General features: G+C 36.9%; 1 protein-coding gene across 2 annotated transcripts; it reads left to right on the top strand.

The window, feature by feature from the left end:
- Window positions 1–235: 235 nt before the first annotated feature.
- LOC112056110 (uncharacterized) lies at window positions 236–16,307 on the top strand. 2 transcript variants are annotated; one of them, XM_024096457.2, is made up of 4 exons: window positions 236–708; window positions 8,904–9,073; window positions 13,829–13,964; window positions 14,895–16,307. In XM_024096457.2, the coding sequence occupies exons 1-4, from the start codon at window positions 402–404 to the stop codon at window positions 15,044–15,046; spliced, it is 765 nt and encodes a 254-aa protein (XP_023952225.2). In that variant the 5' UTR covers window positions 236–401; the 3' UTR covers window positions 15,047–16,307. The 2 variants fall into 2 exon arrangements, with proteins under 2 accessions (XP_023952225.2, XP_052742765.1); XM_052886805.1 differs by having other exon boundaries at window positions 8,904–9,097.
- The last annotated feature ends 1,936 nt before the right edge of the window (window positions 16,308–18,243 follow it).

Raw genomic sequence — 18,243 nt, 5'->3', positions numbered from 1 at the left:
AAATGACCTATTAAAAAAAAATGTCCTGTAAAAATGTATGGAGCTGAAGTGTACCATAATTTTAAAAACTTGTATATTTATCGAGGTTTGTAAACTAGTGTGTATGTATGTATGTGTAGCGTTGCAAACAAACTTACGAACCACCTCACTCTCTCACTACGAAATTGTAACATGTATACGGAACCCTACAAAATTAATTAGATTTAACTGTCAGCGTGAATGGAAGTCTCAAGTGAAAGAAGAAATGGGAAGGCGGCCATTGATTGCATGCGCAGGCGCCGCTCGCAGCTGCCAGTTTCAACGTAGCCCCGTGCGCGATGTGACGTCTAAACAACTTTCTATATTTACAAAAACATTTCACAGTGAACATTGAATTAAAACTACTAGTTTAAAAACTAAAAATGGATTTAAAAGAGATAATAAAGTGGTTCATACCATGCTTCCACAGATTATTGTACCGTTTCGCGAGAAAATTAGACTTGACTTTGACTTTTCCGTGTTTGTTTTTACTTTTTTTCTGCTGTCCCAGTTACGCGGCAAAAGTGAATTCCGTTATGGGCTCGAACTTAAGTTTAAGTAATAACCTAGGTAGTGGTTACAATTATACCAAAAATGTAGAAATAGTTGAGAATGACAGTTTTGAAGACCAAAGTGTTGTTTTAAGAAATGTAGAGAATGCTGGTCCACTACAACGAGATACTTCTGTAGGTGAGTGTTGAGAGGGGAAATCGGATTTCCAACTTGGAGGTTTTTCCCAAAAGTGATGGGTGCTTTTTTCTTAAAATAATAAGTGGAATGGGATCATTAGAAACTTTTTATTAACGGTGTAACTAAGCTATTTTTGTCGTCGGGAAATAGTCACAGATATTATTGGGCCACAGAGAACGCCAAGGTTGATACGGCTAACTCAGCCATCACCAGTAGATGTCTGTCGAAGCATCTAGACAACCAAACCCAACGCTGATAGATCCTAGACACCCGAAAAACGTTTTTTACATTCCTGAAGACGATATAACGACCGACAATGCTTCCCAAGCAGGCAAGCAACAAAACAAGCTACAAAGCGTCATCCGGACGTAGATTTCATCCACGGTCACGATCAGGACTGATACACTCAGGCCAAAACGCCCTTAACGAACCTGTCTTTAAGCTGAGGACCGAGTCTTAGAGGGCTCCCTCCCTTAACGATTCGTTCCGTCTATCTCTTCTGCTTCTGCCTTCGAGTCTCATCAGGCGATGATTTGGCTATCGCCTAAAACCCCTGGTGACTCCGCTGAGGCCTGCTTCATTTACACCATCAGAAAAAAAAGAAGCACCGCTGGGACTACGTCACAATACCAGAATAACAGCACGCTAACCATCTCGAGGACCTTAAGGTGGGCGATGGATGGTAATAGTAAAGGGGATGTCCTGATGATCTCCTCAGGGAAGGTTCTCAACTTTCTATACCAACTGCGAACACTCCCAGTTAACTTCTGCCACACCTTCCAAGCGAGCAACAAAACTACCAAGTTAGTTAAGAAGAACTAGGTATTTACTTAATCGGTCGCTTTTAGAAAATCGCTACAGACACCAAAATCATTTGACGTTTTTAGTTAGTGTTAATTGAGTGTTTTGTCATATCTTGAAAAATCAAAACCAAAATATTCATCATCATCATCATATCAGCCGATGTCCACTGTAGGACAGCCTTTTTTAGAGACTTCTAAACACCACGATCCTGAGCCACCTGCATCCAGCGAATCCTTGCCACTGGCTTGATGTAAAATATTATGGTCAATTAACAATCCTCAACCTAAACCTAAAAGGCGTGACTTTATTATCTGAAATACATCCAGTTAATAGTATCTCATTCGTGTTACCAAAGTGTGACTGTGACGTGTATAAAAAGATATGCCTAGATATTTTATGAATCACGCGAATCTAAATGAAAGATTTATTAATTAAGATGCTTTCTAAGTTTCGTGCAATTAAAATAATAGATCATTATGAAATAATGTATCTATAGGTAACTAAATATGATCACCACACAACATGATCACATTTCCATGGATTTTTAAGGTTTGAAGCAAGCTTGAGCTTTTGTCGCAATCATTAATATCTAATATATAAAATTCTCGTGTCGCGGTGTTCGAACTTGAACTCCTCCGAAACGGCTCGACCGATTTTGATGAAATTTTTTGTGCATATTCAGTAGGTCTGAGAATCGGCCAACATCTATTTTTCAAACCCCTAAATCCTAGGATAGGGTAGTGGTAGGGTAGGGGTATGGTATAGGGATAGGGTAGGGGTAGGGCAGGGGTAGGGGTAGGGTAGGGGTAGGGTAGGGTAGGGTAGGGGTAGGGTAGGGTAGTTGTAGGGTAGGGTAGGGTAGGGGTAGAGTAGAGGTAGGGTAGGGGTAGGGTAGGGGTAGGGGTAGGAGTATGGTAGTGTAAGGTAGGGATAGGGAAGAAGTGCAAATAAATAAATTAATAAGTCAAAGCGAAGCTTGAGCGAGTCCGCTAGTTAAACTTATAAAATTAGAGCGACCCACCATACATTGATCCAATGTGGATTGGCTGATTTGGTTTTATAATGTTGCTATAATTACCCTAATTGGATGTTAGTTATAATGACCGGGACAGATAACTTGACGCGCTCTTTGAGGCACGGGATGTCGAATGGTGAGACACCACCCTTTTCCCAACTCTGGGTTGAGAATTTACCTGAAAATTATTTGAAGAAAGAAAAGCTCACGCTTACGAGGCTTTGACGGCCTCCGTGGCGCAGTGGCATGTGCAATGGATTTAAAATACTGATTTTCATCCTCCTCAGGTGAGATTGTAGTAAAGGGCTAACTTGCAAAGAATAAAAAAAAAGCTGTCCCATTGTCCGACCCCAAACTATATGCCCCGGACTTACACCCTGCGAATCTCAGGCAGTCGTGATAGCCCAGTGGATATTCATGAAATATATATAAATAGTAGGTAAATACGTAAACGTGTAATTTTAGTCAACTTATACATCAATGTCGTAGGTACACTTATGTATAAGGAGGTTAACTAAATTTGTATATGCTAATGAATGTTTGAATTTATAATTTTAGTGTCAAACATAACTGAGAATATCATGGTCATGGTTCTTGTATTTTTTGTTTATTTAATCTAGGAAAACAAGAATAGTTACTGAACATTTATACCCTGTATATATTTTTTTCATATTTCAATTTAATTTTTTTTTATAGATGTTTCAAGGTAACAGTTAAAAACAGGGCTGTATGCCCAATATTTGCTTGGTTTTGACTTGGCCAAGATCGAGGTATCAGGCACTATACGTAAGGTATTACAGAACTATCACACTAGCAAATGGCGAGCTTTTTCAAAGCAGAGCAGGTCGCGACGTATACGTCACGGGCGCGCAACGTATACGCCGCGTATCCGCAGCGAATTCGTTGCGAACGCACAACGATGTACAGTCTCGTACAAACGCCAGTCCGCCCCAGTGTTGCCAAACGTACGATTTCAATCATATTTGTACGACTTTTATGGCTCTTGTACGATGTACGATCGAGTAATCGAATTCGTAGGGAAACTTTACGATCTTTCAAATCTTAGGGCCCATCATCATAACTAAAAATAGTAACTAGTCGACGAAAAATTAACCTGCGATGATTTGTCGGTTTAGAAAGAAACACAGATATAAGAGATAACTAGATTTATAAAGTGCCAATTCTTTGTATTGAAACCAGCGTACCCAGGGGCGTGGCCTAAATGTCTGTTTAATATTTAGTGAAAAATTAAATATGTCCCCCTTACATTAGAGTTGAATATTATTTATTCCTTTTGTCACAGAACAAAACAAGACTGCTAGTACATGCGCGGAAACGCTTGCGTTGTTCCGCACACCCGGGTGTACGCGCGCCACGCCCTCTTGCTACTTCTATTGCTAAAAGCGTTAGCTTTTAGAGCTGTCTGTTCTGTGGGAAAGAAATATATAAACAATATAAACAATGGTTTTTAGCCAGAATTCTGTTTTTTTTTTAAATAAATTTTAATAAATAAAACAGCAGTGTTTCCTCGTCAAAATCCATTTTGTTGCTGAATGTACTGTACGTCGTTAATTCGCTACAAAAGCGCGACGGAAACGTTTCGAATCCGCCACGCCTCCGCGACTAGTTCGCTGCGCAGCCGCGACGTGTTCGCGACGTATTCGCTGCGCGCCCGCTCTGCTTTGTATGTTAAGGAAATTTTGTGTGGCACAATTTTAAGATTAACTTTTTTTTCTGTCTGTCTTTCTTTCTATATTACGTTTTTCCAGAATGCTCCCCGTAGATCCTATTAGGTACTGAGTATGTACGAGTATGTAGTTTAAAACTTACTAATTCACTTTAAGTTTGCCGTCATCGACCGTGAAGAACACCGCACTGCTTTTTACTAAAAGTTGATGAAAAAAATAAACAATTTTTTTTTTATAATAACTATTGTAATTATGAAAGATAATTTTAATTAGTTTGTTATAATTATATAATTATAATTATATATAATTATAACAAACTAATTAAAATTGAACATAAAAAGAGGTAAAATTCCCAAATAAGGTGGTGTTTTGGTAAACGGAACAAGAAGCGGAAAACTTAATTGTTTAAAACTAGCAGAACCTCGCAGTTTCACCCGCGTAGTTCCCATTACCTTATGAATACTGGGATATAATATAGCCCATGTTACTCCCTGATAATGTAGATTTCTTTGGTGAATGAAATTTTGTTTGATGTTTTTGATGAATGAGTTTATTCGTTGCATACAAAAATACAAATCTTTCTTCTATACATATAATAAATAATACTTAACCTTCCTAATATTAAAATTATCTACTGTAAGAGAGTGTCTTATAGTACTCGTAACAACACAGCCTAGTAGTTAACATAAGTTTATTCGGATCACGAGCTCCAGGAGTCGGGCTATGAAATACTGACATATTCTTTCTTCTAAGGATCTTTCCAATAAAAAAAATTACAGTCCGTGAAATAGAAGCATAGTCGTGCCTCGGACATAGGAAAATATTTAACGAAATAGCTTGTAAGAGTTCATTGATTTAATTATGACTTTTAGTAGAGGGTTGAAAGGGAAGGGAAGGAATTCCCACTGGTTAATACTAAATTAAAAATTAAAAAAGAAGGAACAAATAAATAAGAAATAAAAAGATAGGGTCTGGTTTAAATAATTGGCTTAATTAAAGTATGTTTCTTGAAGGAAAAAACGTATTTTTTAACATTTTACTCTTCTTGTTCAAACAGTTCGCCGGTGTACCAAAGCGGCAAAGTAACCTTGAAAGCTGTATTATTTTTTTCTGTTACCAACAAGCTTGTGAAAACGAACAAACAAACCAATAATTCTTGGATTTGAACAAACAAAAAAACAATTCTTCAAAAAACTCAGGCTGTATGGTTAATCTTTGCTTGTCTTCGTTGGAAACAAATGATAATAATAACATCATAATATGTTCTACCTGCTGCCTCACCTTCATACATCATACTGATGTATGAAGGTGGTGCTAAGCCGGTGATGTATTAATTCAAGCCATGTGAGCATATCTTATAGATTTAGATTTTGCAGACAGTGTTGTTTCATGTGGTCCTGTCAGAAATGGCTTAAATTAAGACAACACCGGCTAAGCACCGACTTCATACTGATCAGCAGGTAGAACATATTATGATGTTATTTTTCGCTTTTTAGTTTAGTGGGTACGTTTTTAGGTTTTGAAATCGGTTGTATTTTTTTTATTAAAATTTTTATTATTTTTCAATTTTTAGTGTAAAATTTCATCTCAAACAAATACATCAGACGCCTAATGACAGTCACAACCCATCTTGGTACAAAATTCTCAGCAATACAAATTAATCAAGCCCAAGCACAAGGTAGCTACCGTAAACCGTCAAGGGGTTCCCTTCATTGACCTTGGTCTTCATCATCAGACCCCTAATAACAGACACAACTCATCTAGGTAGAAAGTTCTCAGCAATACGAATTAATCAAGGCCAAACACAAGTAGTAGGTACTGTAAAATGTTAAGGAGTTCCCTTAATTGTCCTTGGTCTTCATCACCAAACCCCTAAATGACAGTCACAACCTATATATGTGGAAAGTTCTCATTAATACAAATTAATCAAGCCAAACACAAGGTAACTGCTGTAAATCGCCAAGGAGTTCCCTCCTCTGTTTTATGACTCCATCATCAGATCGATTTTAAACCTTCATAATTTTATATTTCTTAAAGGTACTAAATGGAAAAGTATATGAACACACTAGACACCCATATAATTTTCGAAAGTTCCCCTCAATTTCTCCAGCATTCCATCATCAGAACTTGTCATGATGGCAATGGGACCAAATGGGAACTATACCGTTTCAAACAAAAAAAGAATTTTTGAAATCGGTCCAGGCGTCTTTGAGTAATCGGTGTACATACATAAAAAAAAAAAAAAATACCGACCGAATTGAGAACCTCCTCCTTTTTGAAGTCGGTTAAAAATATCGTAAAACGTTGTAGCAAACTTTTTTTAGTTAAGTAATGATTTAAATAATATTAAAGAAGAATTATCGAGATTATTTTTATAAAGTAAGTATTACTATATTGTAGTATAGTAAATTGTCGGCTGGTTAGGGTAGGCCAGGGCCAGGGATGAGTATTTCTTTTTGTGATGGAGGTTTTGGGGCTTGCTGAGAAGTGAGAAGGGTACAAACATTTCAGTGAATTGTCGAGGTTTTAGAGTAATCAAGGTTCTATACTACTATACTAATATTATACAGAGGCTGTTTTGTTGTAGGGGGTAATCTCCGGATCTACTGAACAGTCGCGAAGCAACAGTTCGTTTCATGTAGTATGGTGCGGGTGACAGTTCGTTTCACTCTCGAAAGTTTGCCGCGATTCACGATAATAGCACGTATTATGAACGTCATACAGGCAACTGTCACCGTGCCCATGCTATCTGAAAATCACATTAGGTCAAGGGACCTGGTACAAATAAAAAAAATGCGACTCCACTAGTATTTATACTGGTTAGGTTAAATAACAAGTAAAAAAAATATTACCTATATATACTTTAAAAATGCTAAGCTATTTTTTTATTATCATCAGCTAGTTTTCTTTGTCTGCAGGCAGGTAACAAAAATAATGAACAGTAAGGACATAAAATACATTATTGTTGTAAAATACATTAGTATAATTGTTGTACAACTTACCTAGTTGATGTCGTTATTCGTCAATAAAACGAAATAGAAGAGATTAACAGGTTTGTTTTATAAAGGTCGGACCTTCCAACTGGATAATTATTTGATATTTACAATATTTACCTAGCTTTAGTTTTTGCAATTACTTCAGTTAAATCCAGGCTTGATTGGGTTTTGTTTTCAATTACTATTAATTAATTTTATTATCAATCCTCCAACTTTTCAGCTGTGTGCAATTTAAGAAATTAAATATCACGTGTCTCAAACGGTGAAGGAAAACATCGTGAGGATACCTGCATACCAAAAAATTTTTTTAATTTTGTGCGTGTGTGAAGTCTGCCAATCCGCATTGGACCAGCGTGAACTATTGGTCTAACCACTCTCATTCTGAGAGGAGACTTGAGCTCAGCAGTGAGCCGAATATGGGTTGATAGCGACGAATTTTATTATCAGCGATGAATGTTGGATATAAGTTTGGCCCACACTATATCATGACACGCTAGCCTCAATGACATTATCGGTCGTGCTCTTTCCATTGCCGGCGTTCTTGCCGTTTTAGAGACTAACGATTTGGCACGCGACAATGGCAAAAGACCGGATGGCATGTCTTTGACGTCATGGAAGATGGGTAGGCCTTTGGTGTGGGTCGCGACTTGCGTGGATACCCTTGCGCCTTCACATTTTCCTGGCAATATGACCTGTGTGGGCGCTGCTGCTGCATCAGTAGAGACCTTTCAAGCGGCGCAAATACAGGAATCTCGTCGGTGATTGCGTATGAGCCGTTTGCGGTCGAAATCTAAGTCCGTGGGGTACTCGCTTTCTAATATAAGGATTTCTTTTATAAGGAAATCGCAAAGCGATTAATCGACGTCAAGCTGCCAGCCTCGTTAAAGAGTTTTATATTCTTTGCTGCCATCCCACAGGAAGAATTTAGGGGAATTCCCTAGGTATGTATAACTTTCGAAGTTATCTCAACAGAGTTGCCATGATTAAATTGGGGTACAACCTGTTATATTTAATTTCAAAATGGGAGAAATTTCCTGGCCTCGACCCACGTTATTTGTGAGTGGCTATACCCGTACTCCTATGAGAACAGGAACTATGTGGGTCAAACCAGCGTCTGATCATCAATATAATATAATATTCGGCTCATTATTGAGCACGAGTCTCCTCTCCAAATGAGAGGGCTTAAGCTTTAGTCCACCACGCTGGCCCAGTGCGGATTGGCAGACTTCACACACGTAGAGAATTGAGATAATTCTCAGGTATGCAGGTTTTCTCACGATGTTTTTCCTTCAGCGTTTGAGACTTAAAATGCACATAATAGAAAAGTCGGAGGTCCATGCCCCGGACCGGATTCGAACCTACGCCTTCCGAATCGAAGGCACAGGTCATATACACTGGGCTACTCATATCACGTCACTCTACAAACCTGTATCTGCTAATCTATACTAATATTATAAAGCTGAATAGTTTGTTTGTTTGTTTGTTTGATTGATTGAACGCGCTAATCTCAGGAACTACTGGTCCAATTTGAAAAAATATTTCTGTGTTAGATAGCCTATTTATCGAGGAAGGCTATAGGCTAAGTATTATCCCCGTATTAGTACGGGAACGGGAACCACGCGGGTAAAACCGTGCGGCGTCAGCTGGTATGTAATAATGCAGTAAGATATATAATATCAATTAACTTTCCAGGACGAACATTCGGCATTCGCTTCAAGAAGATGATGCAAGCTATGATCCCGCTGGCCTTCCAGCTTGGTTCAGCCGCGACTTGGGCGGTCATAGCGGCTCTGGTCGGCATCAAGACCCTGGCCGTTACCTTGTTCATCGTGAAGATACTGCTGGTCGCTGGTGCTGCTAAGGTAATACTAGCCGTTTACGACAAGGTACGTGGTTCGATGCCCCGTTGTTTTGCGCACTTGCAACTGTCTAGAAACAAAGGGACTCTTTGGTACGGTTCTTTACATGTTATTAGAACGCATGCACATTATACTCTACCTATAAATACTTAGTTTTTGGAAAAATAAACTATGGTAGGTAAACCTACTTATGATAAAGACTTCAATAAGGAACAACGTATTTTACGTGTTTAAGTTAACTTACCTTAATACCTATACAAATCATGCCCACGTGGAATGGTGGCAAGAATACTGGCTGCATTTTTGCGCAAAAAATGAGCTAGCCCTTCTGTCACCACTCGAGGCAACTAGCCGCGTTGAAATTATTTTGAGAAATTTATTGGCACTGCGACTCTATAGACCAAGGGTTTCCATAGCAAAAGGAACAATATGTATGTAAGTTTCAGTCAGAGAGGCATATTTATGTACGGTTTCAGCTTTTCCTGCTACGGCTCCCGGTCTTTATTCTGTCTCCCTGTTATGACACGGTGCTAATGTGTCAACACAGTAGTATCTTACATTAGGGCCCGCCCCATTTATATTTAGATTCACGGTTCACCAATCAAAACTTACCTACTTACTACTTGCTGTCGCTATTACTGTTTGAAACGAATGGTATGGTAATAGTATAGGATGCGCCAAACTCCGAGTCCACTGTGACATTGCAACACATCGAAATGAATGGTTATTATATATCAGGATAGGTTTTTGTACACTGATAGCCTCGCGTTCAGAGCGGACTTGAAGTTGGGCGCATACTATATGTATTGGTAAAGCTTGGTTACTATGAACACATTGAATGCAGTATTACTAGACACACTTTGTACCTAGTGGCCTACATTTCTAAGACACGAGATATAGAGCACTTATGATAGTTTATCTAAAGGAAGCACTACCACTCTGCTTATTTCTACCTAGAGTATAGGTAAAGATATCATTTTGTCCTGAAGAGTATGGTTGCTGGTGAATTGACAGGCACATGAGACTTGCCTTTTGTCTCCGTTTACGAGGCTAGAATAGCGCATATTTATTCATTTTATTTAAATAACTTTACTGCAAGAAAATTATAAGATCATACAAAATTTTGATATGTAGATACCAGTAGGGCTTAAATTTTGTAATCGGTAACCCGCCTCCCTAGCCAAGTGGCATTCTCTTTCTAAGATCGCTAACGCTTCGAAAACTAGAAAAACATATGGGAATGACAGATCTCGATCACGTGACCTGACGATAGCAAATGTCATTCCGATACATCTTTCTAGTTTTCGAAGCGTTACCGATCGTAGAAAGAGAATAGTATAGTACAAGTGACAATGGCGTAACTATAGGCTGGCAGGGCTGGACAAAATGCCATGGAACCACGACTCGAAAGTGCTCACAACTCGAAAGGGCTCAGAAGCAGAGTACTCGCACGATAACGATAAGTCTACACGCGACTGACGGTGCAATTATGTTGCCAGCGTTAGTGATCTCTTTTACCCGCCAAGAGATAGATAGAGACAGACGACAAGATGGCGCCACTTTTGATTAGTTCCGATTTTGACCATGCGCAAACTTAACTTGCGCGCACTCTAGGTACCTACTTAAAAAAAACTACGTGACGAGATCTTTTGAAGTCCTTTTCAGTTAATTCGCCACCGATTTTAGAATACGATTTATTTTAGATACGATTTTAGCTACGCCACTATTGGTTTTTGCGGCCGAGAATAGTTTTGCAGTCAGTAAAGTTGCTGTATTTGGTTATAAGGCCACATAACAATAACGCAAATCGTAACTAACTAATAACTACTTATCGTAAACAGCTTATGTAAATACACAGAACAATAAAGCTTTACGAGCTTCATTGTTTAGTTGTTTCGCCATTCTCATTCTCATATTCTCATGGTATAATTAGAAGTTGACGTAACAAGCAGATGGTTTATTCTTATTACAATAACTAGCTGACGCCGCGCGGTTTCACCCGCGTGGTTCCCGTTCCCGTAGGAATATGGGAATAATATTTAGCCTATAGCCTTCCTCTATAAATGGACTAACACTGAAAGAATTTTTAAAATCGGAACAGTAGTTCCAGAGATTAACGCGTTCAATCAAACAAACAAACAAACTCTTCAGCTTTATAGTATTAGTATAGATTAGTGTCCAACAGTAACTAGTTTTTACGGTCAAATCCGAAACCGAAAGTTCGGACGGTCCCTAATTACAATGTCAAGAATTTTCGTCTTTTTTTTCTAAGAAATAGGTAAAAATTTCCGGTCTAGTGTGGGGAATTTGGTGGTGATCCACCCCCGTTACCGTCACCCGTTATCATTATTATCATTAACATTTATTTTGATAATGATCGTGAAATGGTTTAACACTATCACCATAAACCCGCCTAATGCGAATTGCATTGGAGCAGGTGGTGGAAGCTCTGTATCCCTCTCTATACAGTACTCTGTCCTATAAGGAGGGACACCTAAAACCAGGGTTGCCAACTTTCCCAGCCGCCGGACAACAAATGTAATCTGGATAAACTTGGTCAAAAATAAAAAAACCAGTATCAATGAAAGTTTTATTAAGAAAAATACAGATATATATGCGTAACAGGTAGTTAAAAAATAAATATAGGTGTCGGAAAATCATTTTATCTTAAAATTAAGAACAGATGCAGGATAATAATTATTGATTGTCAAAAATGTTAAAACCGCGAGAGCAAGTATTCTCGCTTTTAACATTTTTGACAAGTAATTCTTCAAACTCTGATCAGGTTAAATTATAGTTGAACAAGATAGCAACCAGACCCCACCAGCCCCTGTAGCCAAAGTTCTCTTTCTACGATCGCAAACTCTTCGAAAACTAGAAAAATGTATGGGCATTAGCATAAAAAAATGTTAAATTTAAAAATTGTTAGAAACGTTTATAGTGCGAGATGCGGCTAAGAAATATATATCCTCATCCGTTATTTATTTGGAATAAAAAATAAATGATAGAAAATATTCACATTGACATATTGCAAATAGGTTAAATTATGGGGTCCCAAAGTGCTGGAATGGAGACCCCGCACCGGAAAGCGCAGTTTTGGTCCACCCCTTACTAGGTGGACTGAGGACATCAAACGTGATGATGACGATGATTTCTAATGCCAGATTTCAGACCATTATACCAGTTATTTAATTCTTCAAATTTAAATAATTATCATCAAATTTTGTCCAGTGGGCTAACACTAGTCAAGTCAAGTAATAGTAAATAAGTCACATACGCTAAATTTTACTTTATTCCGATAACCATGAGGTGGTCAATGTGAAAGTCGCTTTCTATACAAGACGGAAAAGGACACGCGATGCTCTCAAAGAATTAGAAAGAGAGAGCACGTTTGTGGAATCTTTAAATTATCTGTTTATGGAGGTCAAGGTTACAGCGTGAGGAATTAAGGAATAAAGCTGTGATAAATTGACATAAACACTTCACATCGTTGAACCTACTTGTACATTTTTAGCATTTCAAGCAACGACATTTTATACTATAGACATGTTTCGTGCCTAACCAAAATCACCGCAAAAAATAACAGAATTTAGCTACTCGCCTGAGCGCACACATGCACTATTTTGTGTTTAATTACATTATATATTTTTGTATATACAGTTTATAAAGTTCCTAAGCACACAACTTGACGTTGTATATGTATATTTAGGTATTATTTGTTTACATAACTTTCGTTGTTTACTATGTGACTCAATGAAATGCGCTCAATGAGACATTTTCCTCTTTAAAAAAATCGGCCGGGGCAGCACCGAGCACAATTAATGATCAAAATTTTCTATTAAAATCACCATCAATGTCAAAATTTTGTTTTTATTACAGTCTGCAATTTATTCTTCCGTAAATTCAATTATAATTTTATAAATATAATTGAATTTACGGAATTTTATACGTTTGACTTTGTTTTAAAATTGTTACAGTACAGCCGGGTTCGATATCGTTAGCAAATCTAATTTAAAAAATTTACCATTTCATAATGATGTTACTTGTATTAAAATTTACCTACAGTCATGATAAAAGTGTCGCTTACTATAATTTGACGGTCATGTGTCCGATTTGTTCCTCGCCTTCGTGCTGTTCTAGCGGATTTTTTAAAAACTATAAGAGTTTAGAGGAAAATGGTTCATTAGTAGCTTTTATTCGCCTCAGTTTTGACTCGCTAGTGACATTTCTTTATTATAAAATCTTTGGTTTCAAGACGATGTTTATGTATTTTTCCTCTCCTTTTTTATGTTTACTTTTTTATAAAAAAATCAAAAGGGAACTTATGCTAACTTATCCCTATAACTGTACCTACAAATCATCACCTTCTCCTAAGATTAACACCACAAAGCTTCCTATAGCTTTGAGATAGGATAGTTAAGATAGATCTTTAAAAAGTGCATAACTCTCTTGAATCATATTAGATTCCTCCGTACGACATACCTATTATCTACCTACAGAAGAATGTATTTATAATTTTGCTGAACGTAAAATATGAGCGTGTAGGGTCCTTTTCATGAAAGTTCCTTTTTTTCCGGCTAAAACCTGAACTAAAATTTACAATGCCCTACACTAATGACAATAAGATCGCCATTACCAAATGACAATGAGCGCCATTATGACATTAGCGCCGCGTCTGGGGGACTTCTTTCATGAAAAGGACTTTAGGTAGGTTTTTTTGGGAACCACAGACAATAACCATCAAGTATTTTATTACAGCTTGGAGCACTATTCGCCTCGAAAGGGCATCACGGTTATCAGAGCCACCAGGGCTGGACTCCGCATCAGAAAGAGATTCACTTGCACATTCATAACAATGGTTACCAAGGTCATGGAACGGAACACGAGTCAATTTGTAAGTATAAAAATAAAAATCATTAGTTAGTAGTGCCATCTATGAACGAATAGATGTGTTGCATAAGTTAGCAGGTATGTATTGAAACTATAGACAATCCAGTCTGCTAAATAGTTCAAAGATTTGTGTAGAGAGGTCGCTACATTGCTAAAAGTATTTTTTTCAGTATTTCCTTTTTCATTTAGATTTAACCATTATAAAATAGATGACACAATTTTTCAATTGACTCATTTCTATTGCGTTTTCCTTGCTAACATAATGCCATTTGAATTTGGCAAATTAAAGAGATGTTACTTTAAATGTATCTATTTCTATATAACATAAATAGATGACGTTCTCTAATTATTTTTGTTAATCAAATCTACTTGCTACTAGATGGCGCTGACTGACTAATATACATATTGTATTAAATATAAAACAGTGAGTGGGTGAGCGATACAGGTTTAACATATTTTGTAGTTTATTTTTATTACTTCTATTCGCTCATAAATAATGTGGTCCAACCACTGTGTGGGCTGTATGTCATGGTCAATATAGTATATTTTATTATTACTACTCTCTCATAGATGGCGCTGTTTTATAAAGAAAACTTCAGTATGCTTTTTTTTTAATTTAATCTTACTACTTCGGTAGAGTTAATGATCATATTAATTTATTATGAATATGAACGTGCATCCAATAATACACTGTAATCTTTGCGTGCAGCGTTGATCCAGCTCCCAGAAAAGCCCCGTATGATTTCGAAAACTAGTCTGGCCTACTCCGACTTTGTAGCACTTAAAATGAAACACCTGCTAAATCTCACGTGATTATAATAATTTAATGATTAAATAAAGAAGAAAGAAAGAAAGAAAGAAAATATCTTTATTGCTACCATTATGCCACACATCACAATTATCAATTAATTATCATTTATTATTTTTTTCCCAGCTCCGTGGAATAGAGACGGTGTCCACAACACAGCTGAGTCGAACCACGTGAACATTATCCACGAGCCGTACGCGGCCGGACCGCAAACCATCAGCACTCCGTACGGAAACTACATGAGGATCGAGCCTGGACAACAGGCACATGCGGCATAGACATTAAACTTCCAACATTCCATTCCAAAGCCTAATGTCACCATAGATGCATGGACACTCATCTTTTAATATAAATAACTAGCTGACGCCGTGCGGTTTTACCCGCGTGGTTTCCGTTTCCGTAGGAATACAGGGATAATATATAGCCTGTAGCCTTCCTTAATAAATGGGCTATCTAACACAGAAATATTTTTTCAAATCGGACCAGTAGTTCCTGAGAATAGCGCGTTCAATCAAATAAACAAACAAACTCCTTCAGCTTTATGTATTAGTAGGTATAGATGCTTTACATTTACTGAGCAAACCGAAAGTATTCAATAAAACGATTATTGTACCTACTTACCAGTACCTACCAATATAAATCAAACCGACGATTTTATACTATTAGATGTCATTGAAGGCGTACAGAAGTGGCTAATTGTCTTGATTTCATTATAATTAATACTGTCTATAATGTCAAATTGTGTTTGACAAGTGTAAAAACATTTAGGTACCTACATAAATATATACCTAATGCAAGTAAACACAATATTTTGCATGTGTGCGCTCGGTGGAGTAACTAAGTTCGGATCCCTTTTTGCGGTGCTACAAAATGTAAGCACGTATCATGTCTAATAGTAGAAAATCGTCGGGTAAAACTCAAGAACAACTCAATTTAAAGAATGGTCTTGTAAATTCGAAAAATATTTATAGAGTTACTAAATAATTAAATTGCTTAAACCGACTAAAAAGGATAAAATTACCTATTTCGCACTTATGGCGCCAGTAACTTTAAGTTATTAAAGATATATTTTTGATAATAGTTCCAAACTTGAAAATGGTATATCAATAATTATAGAAGATTTTCATTAGCTATCAATTATACCTAATTGATATAGCAAAATGGTATATCAATTATAGAAGATTTTCATTAGTATTATTGTGAATTGTGAAAATTAGGTGAAGGAAATGGTGACGTTATCAAAGAATACACTAATAAAAGCGCTTGGTTAAGTTAGAGAATATGTTTTTCCTATATCACTTACCAATACTTATTTTACTAGAGGCTAAAACAGGCACGTAAATCCTTTCTTTACATTATGTAATTTTCTTGTACATACCTACATAAATTTTTAATTATATAGTTACCTTAGCAGTTAAATAGGATATATTAATTTATTTTACAATAAAGTATTATTTATTTTTGTAGCTAATAAATTGTCTAATTTATTAAATATTTTTGTTTTAAGATTCAAATTAAATAAAATTTCTGTAAACTATTTTACATGTATTTTAATTCCTACGCTGCGTAGAAAATTATGCAAATTAAAGTCGTGATGTAAAATGTCTTTAGAACAGCCTTTATTATTTAGGTACTTTAATTATTGACTTTATAGACGATATGTACGGGTAGTATAATAAACTTCTAGTAATTCGGCCTACGTAGATAATTATTATTGGACCGATTATATTAAGTTAGTCGACACTGCGGTTTCACTCGCGTAGTGCCCATTCCCGTGAGAATACAGGGATAAATATAGCCTATCACACTCACAAATAACGTAGCTTTGTAGTATAAGAATTTTCGAAATCGGTTCGAATCATCAAGATTTTGAAAACTCTTGATTTCTTGAAGTTAGTGGTATTGTACCTTGGGGGTAATCCAGAGATTACCTTACAATACCACAACGACTCGCTAACAACGTAGCTTTTAAAAGTTAAAGAATTATTAAAATCAGTCCAGTAATTTTGGAGTCTATTCGTAACAAATTAATAACCAAATCTTACCTCTTTTATTTCACCTCCGTGGCGCAGTGGTGAGCGCGATAGATTTACAAAATGGAGGTCCTAGGTTCACTCCCCAGTTGGGCCGATTGAGGAGGCTTCGGCCGCGGCTAGTTACCACCCTACCGGCAAAGACGTACTGTCAAGCGATGTAGCGTTCCGGTATGATTTCGTGTAGAAACCGAAAGGAATGTGGATTTTCATCCTAGTCCTAATAAGTTAGCCCGTTTCCATCTTAGATTGCATCATCACTTACCATCAGGTGAAATTGTATAGTCAAGGGCTAACTTGTAAAGAATATTTTAATCTTCATTAAGAGTGGAAGTGCTGGATTTGGAGACCAATAAGTAATGACATGAGCAATTATATGAACTTTATTTAATTAATTACTTTAGAACAAACATATTACACAGTAAGCTTATCTTCCATTTTTTACACACCACACAGAGTACAGACATGGGAGTCATAGACATAAGACCGAGTACAGAATAATAAACCATAGATAATATTTATGCAACAATAAATTGCTACCAACAGAATAGAAACTCATAGACAGAATAGAAACAAATAAAGTTCATTTGTAGGAAACTCGTGACTTCAATTCAAGACTACAATGTAAATAGAACTTTGTCACCCCCCCTCCCTCCCCCTCACGCCACTCGCTCTGTGTCAAGGGTAACTACTAACTACTAAACTAACTGCATGCTACGTCAACGTTTGAAATGATCTAATCGATGATCTATCTATCTATATATATTTATAGGTGTTATAGAAAATATAACATAAAATACAAATCCAAATCCAACTGTGTCAATCACAAATAACATGATTTTCTATTGGTAAAAGAACTTTCAAAGAAAAGAAAATTCAAAGATTACTATTACAAACTCGGCTATATTCGGCTCATATTCGGCTCACTGCTGAGCTCGAGTCTCCTCTCAGAATGAAAGGAGTTAGGCCAGTAGTCCACCACGCTGGCCCAATGAGGATTGGCAGACTTCACACGCGCAGAGAATTAAGAAAATTCTCTGGTATGCAGGTTTCCTCACGATGTTTTCCTCCACCGTTTGAGACACGTGATATTTAATTTCTTAAAATGCACACAACTGAAAAGTTGGAGTGCATGCCCCGGACCGGATTCGAACCCACACCCTCCGGAATCGGAGGCAGAGGTCATATCCACTGGGCTATCATGCCCTAACTCACCTAAATTTAAATATTTGTAGGTCTAGACACAAAAAACATATGTACAAGGTCTAGATACAAATAATCATTCATCATCATTATTATTTCATTTTGTTGGGTTTGTATTCAAAGAATTCCTATTTATTGTATTGTATATATATGTAATGTTCAAGTAGATATCTTCCGCCAGGATCTTTTACAATATTTAAAATTGGCGATTAGTTTTCAGAGCAAGTAGGTAGGTCCCT

This window comes from Bicyclus anynana, chromosome 18 (assembly GCF_947172395.1).
Source record: "Bicyclus anynana chromosome 18, ilBicAnyn1.1, whole genome shotgun sequence".
Lineage (NCBI taxonomy): Eukaryota > Metazoa > Arthropoda > Insecta > Lepidoptera > Nymphalidae > Bicyclus > Bicyclus anynana.
This window is presented reverse-complemented; position numbering and strand designations above follow the sequence as displayed.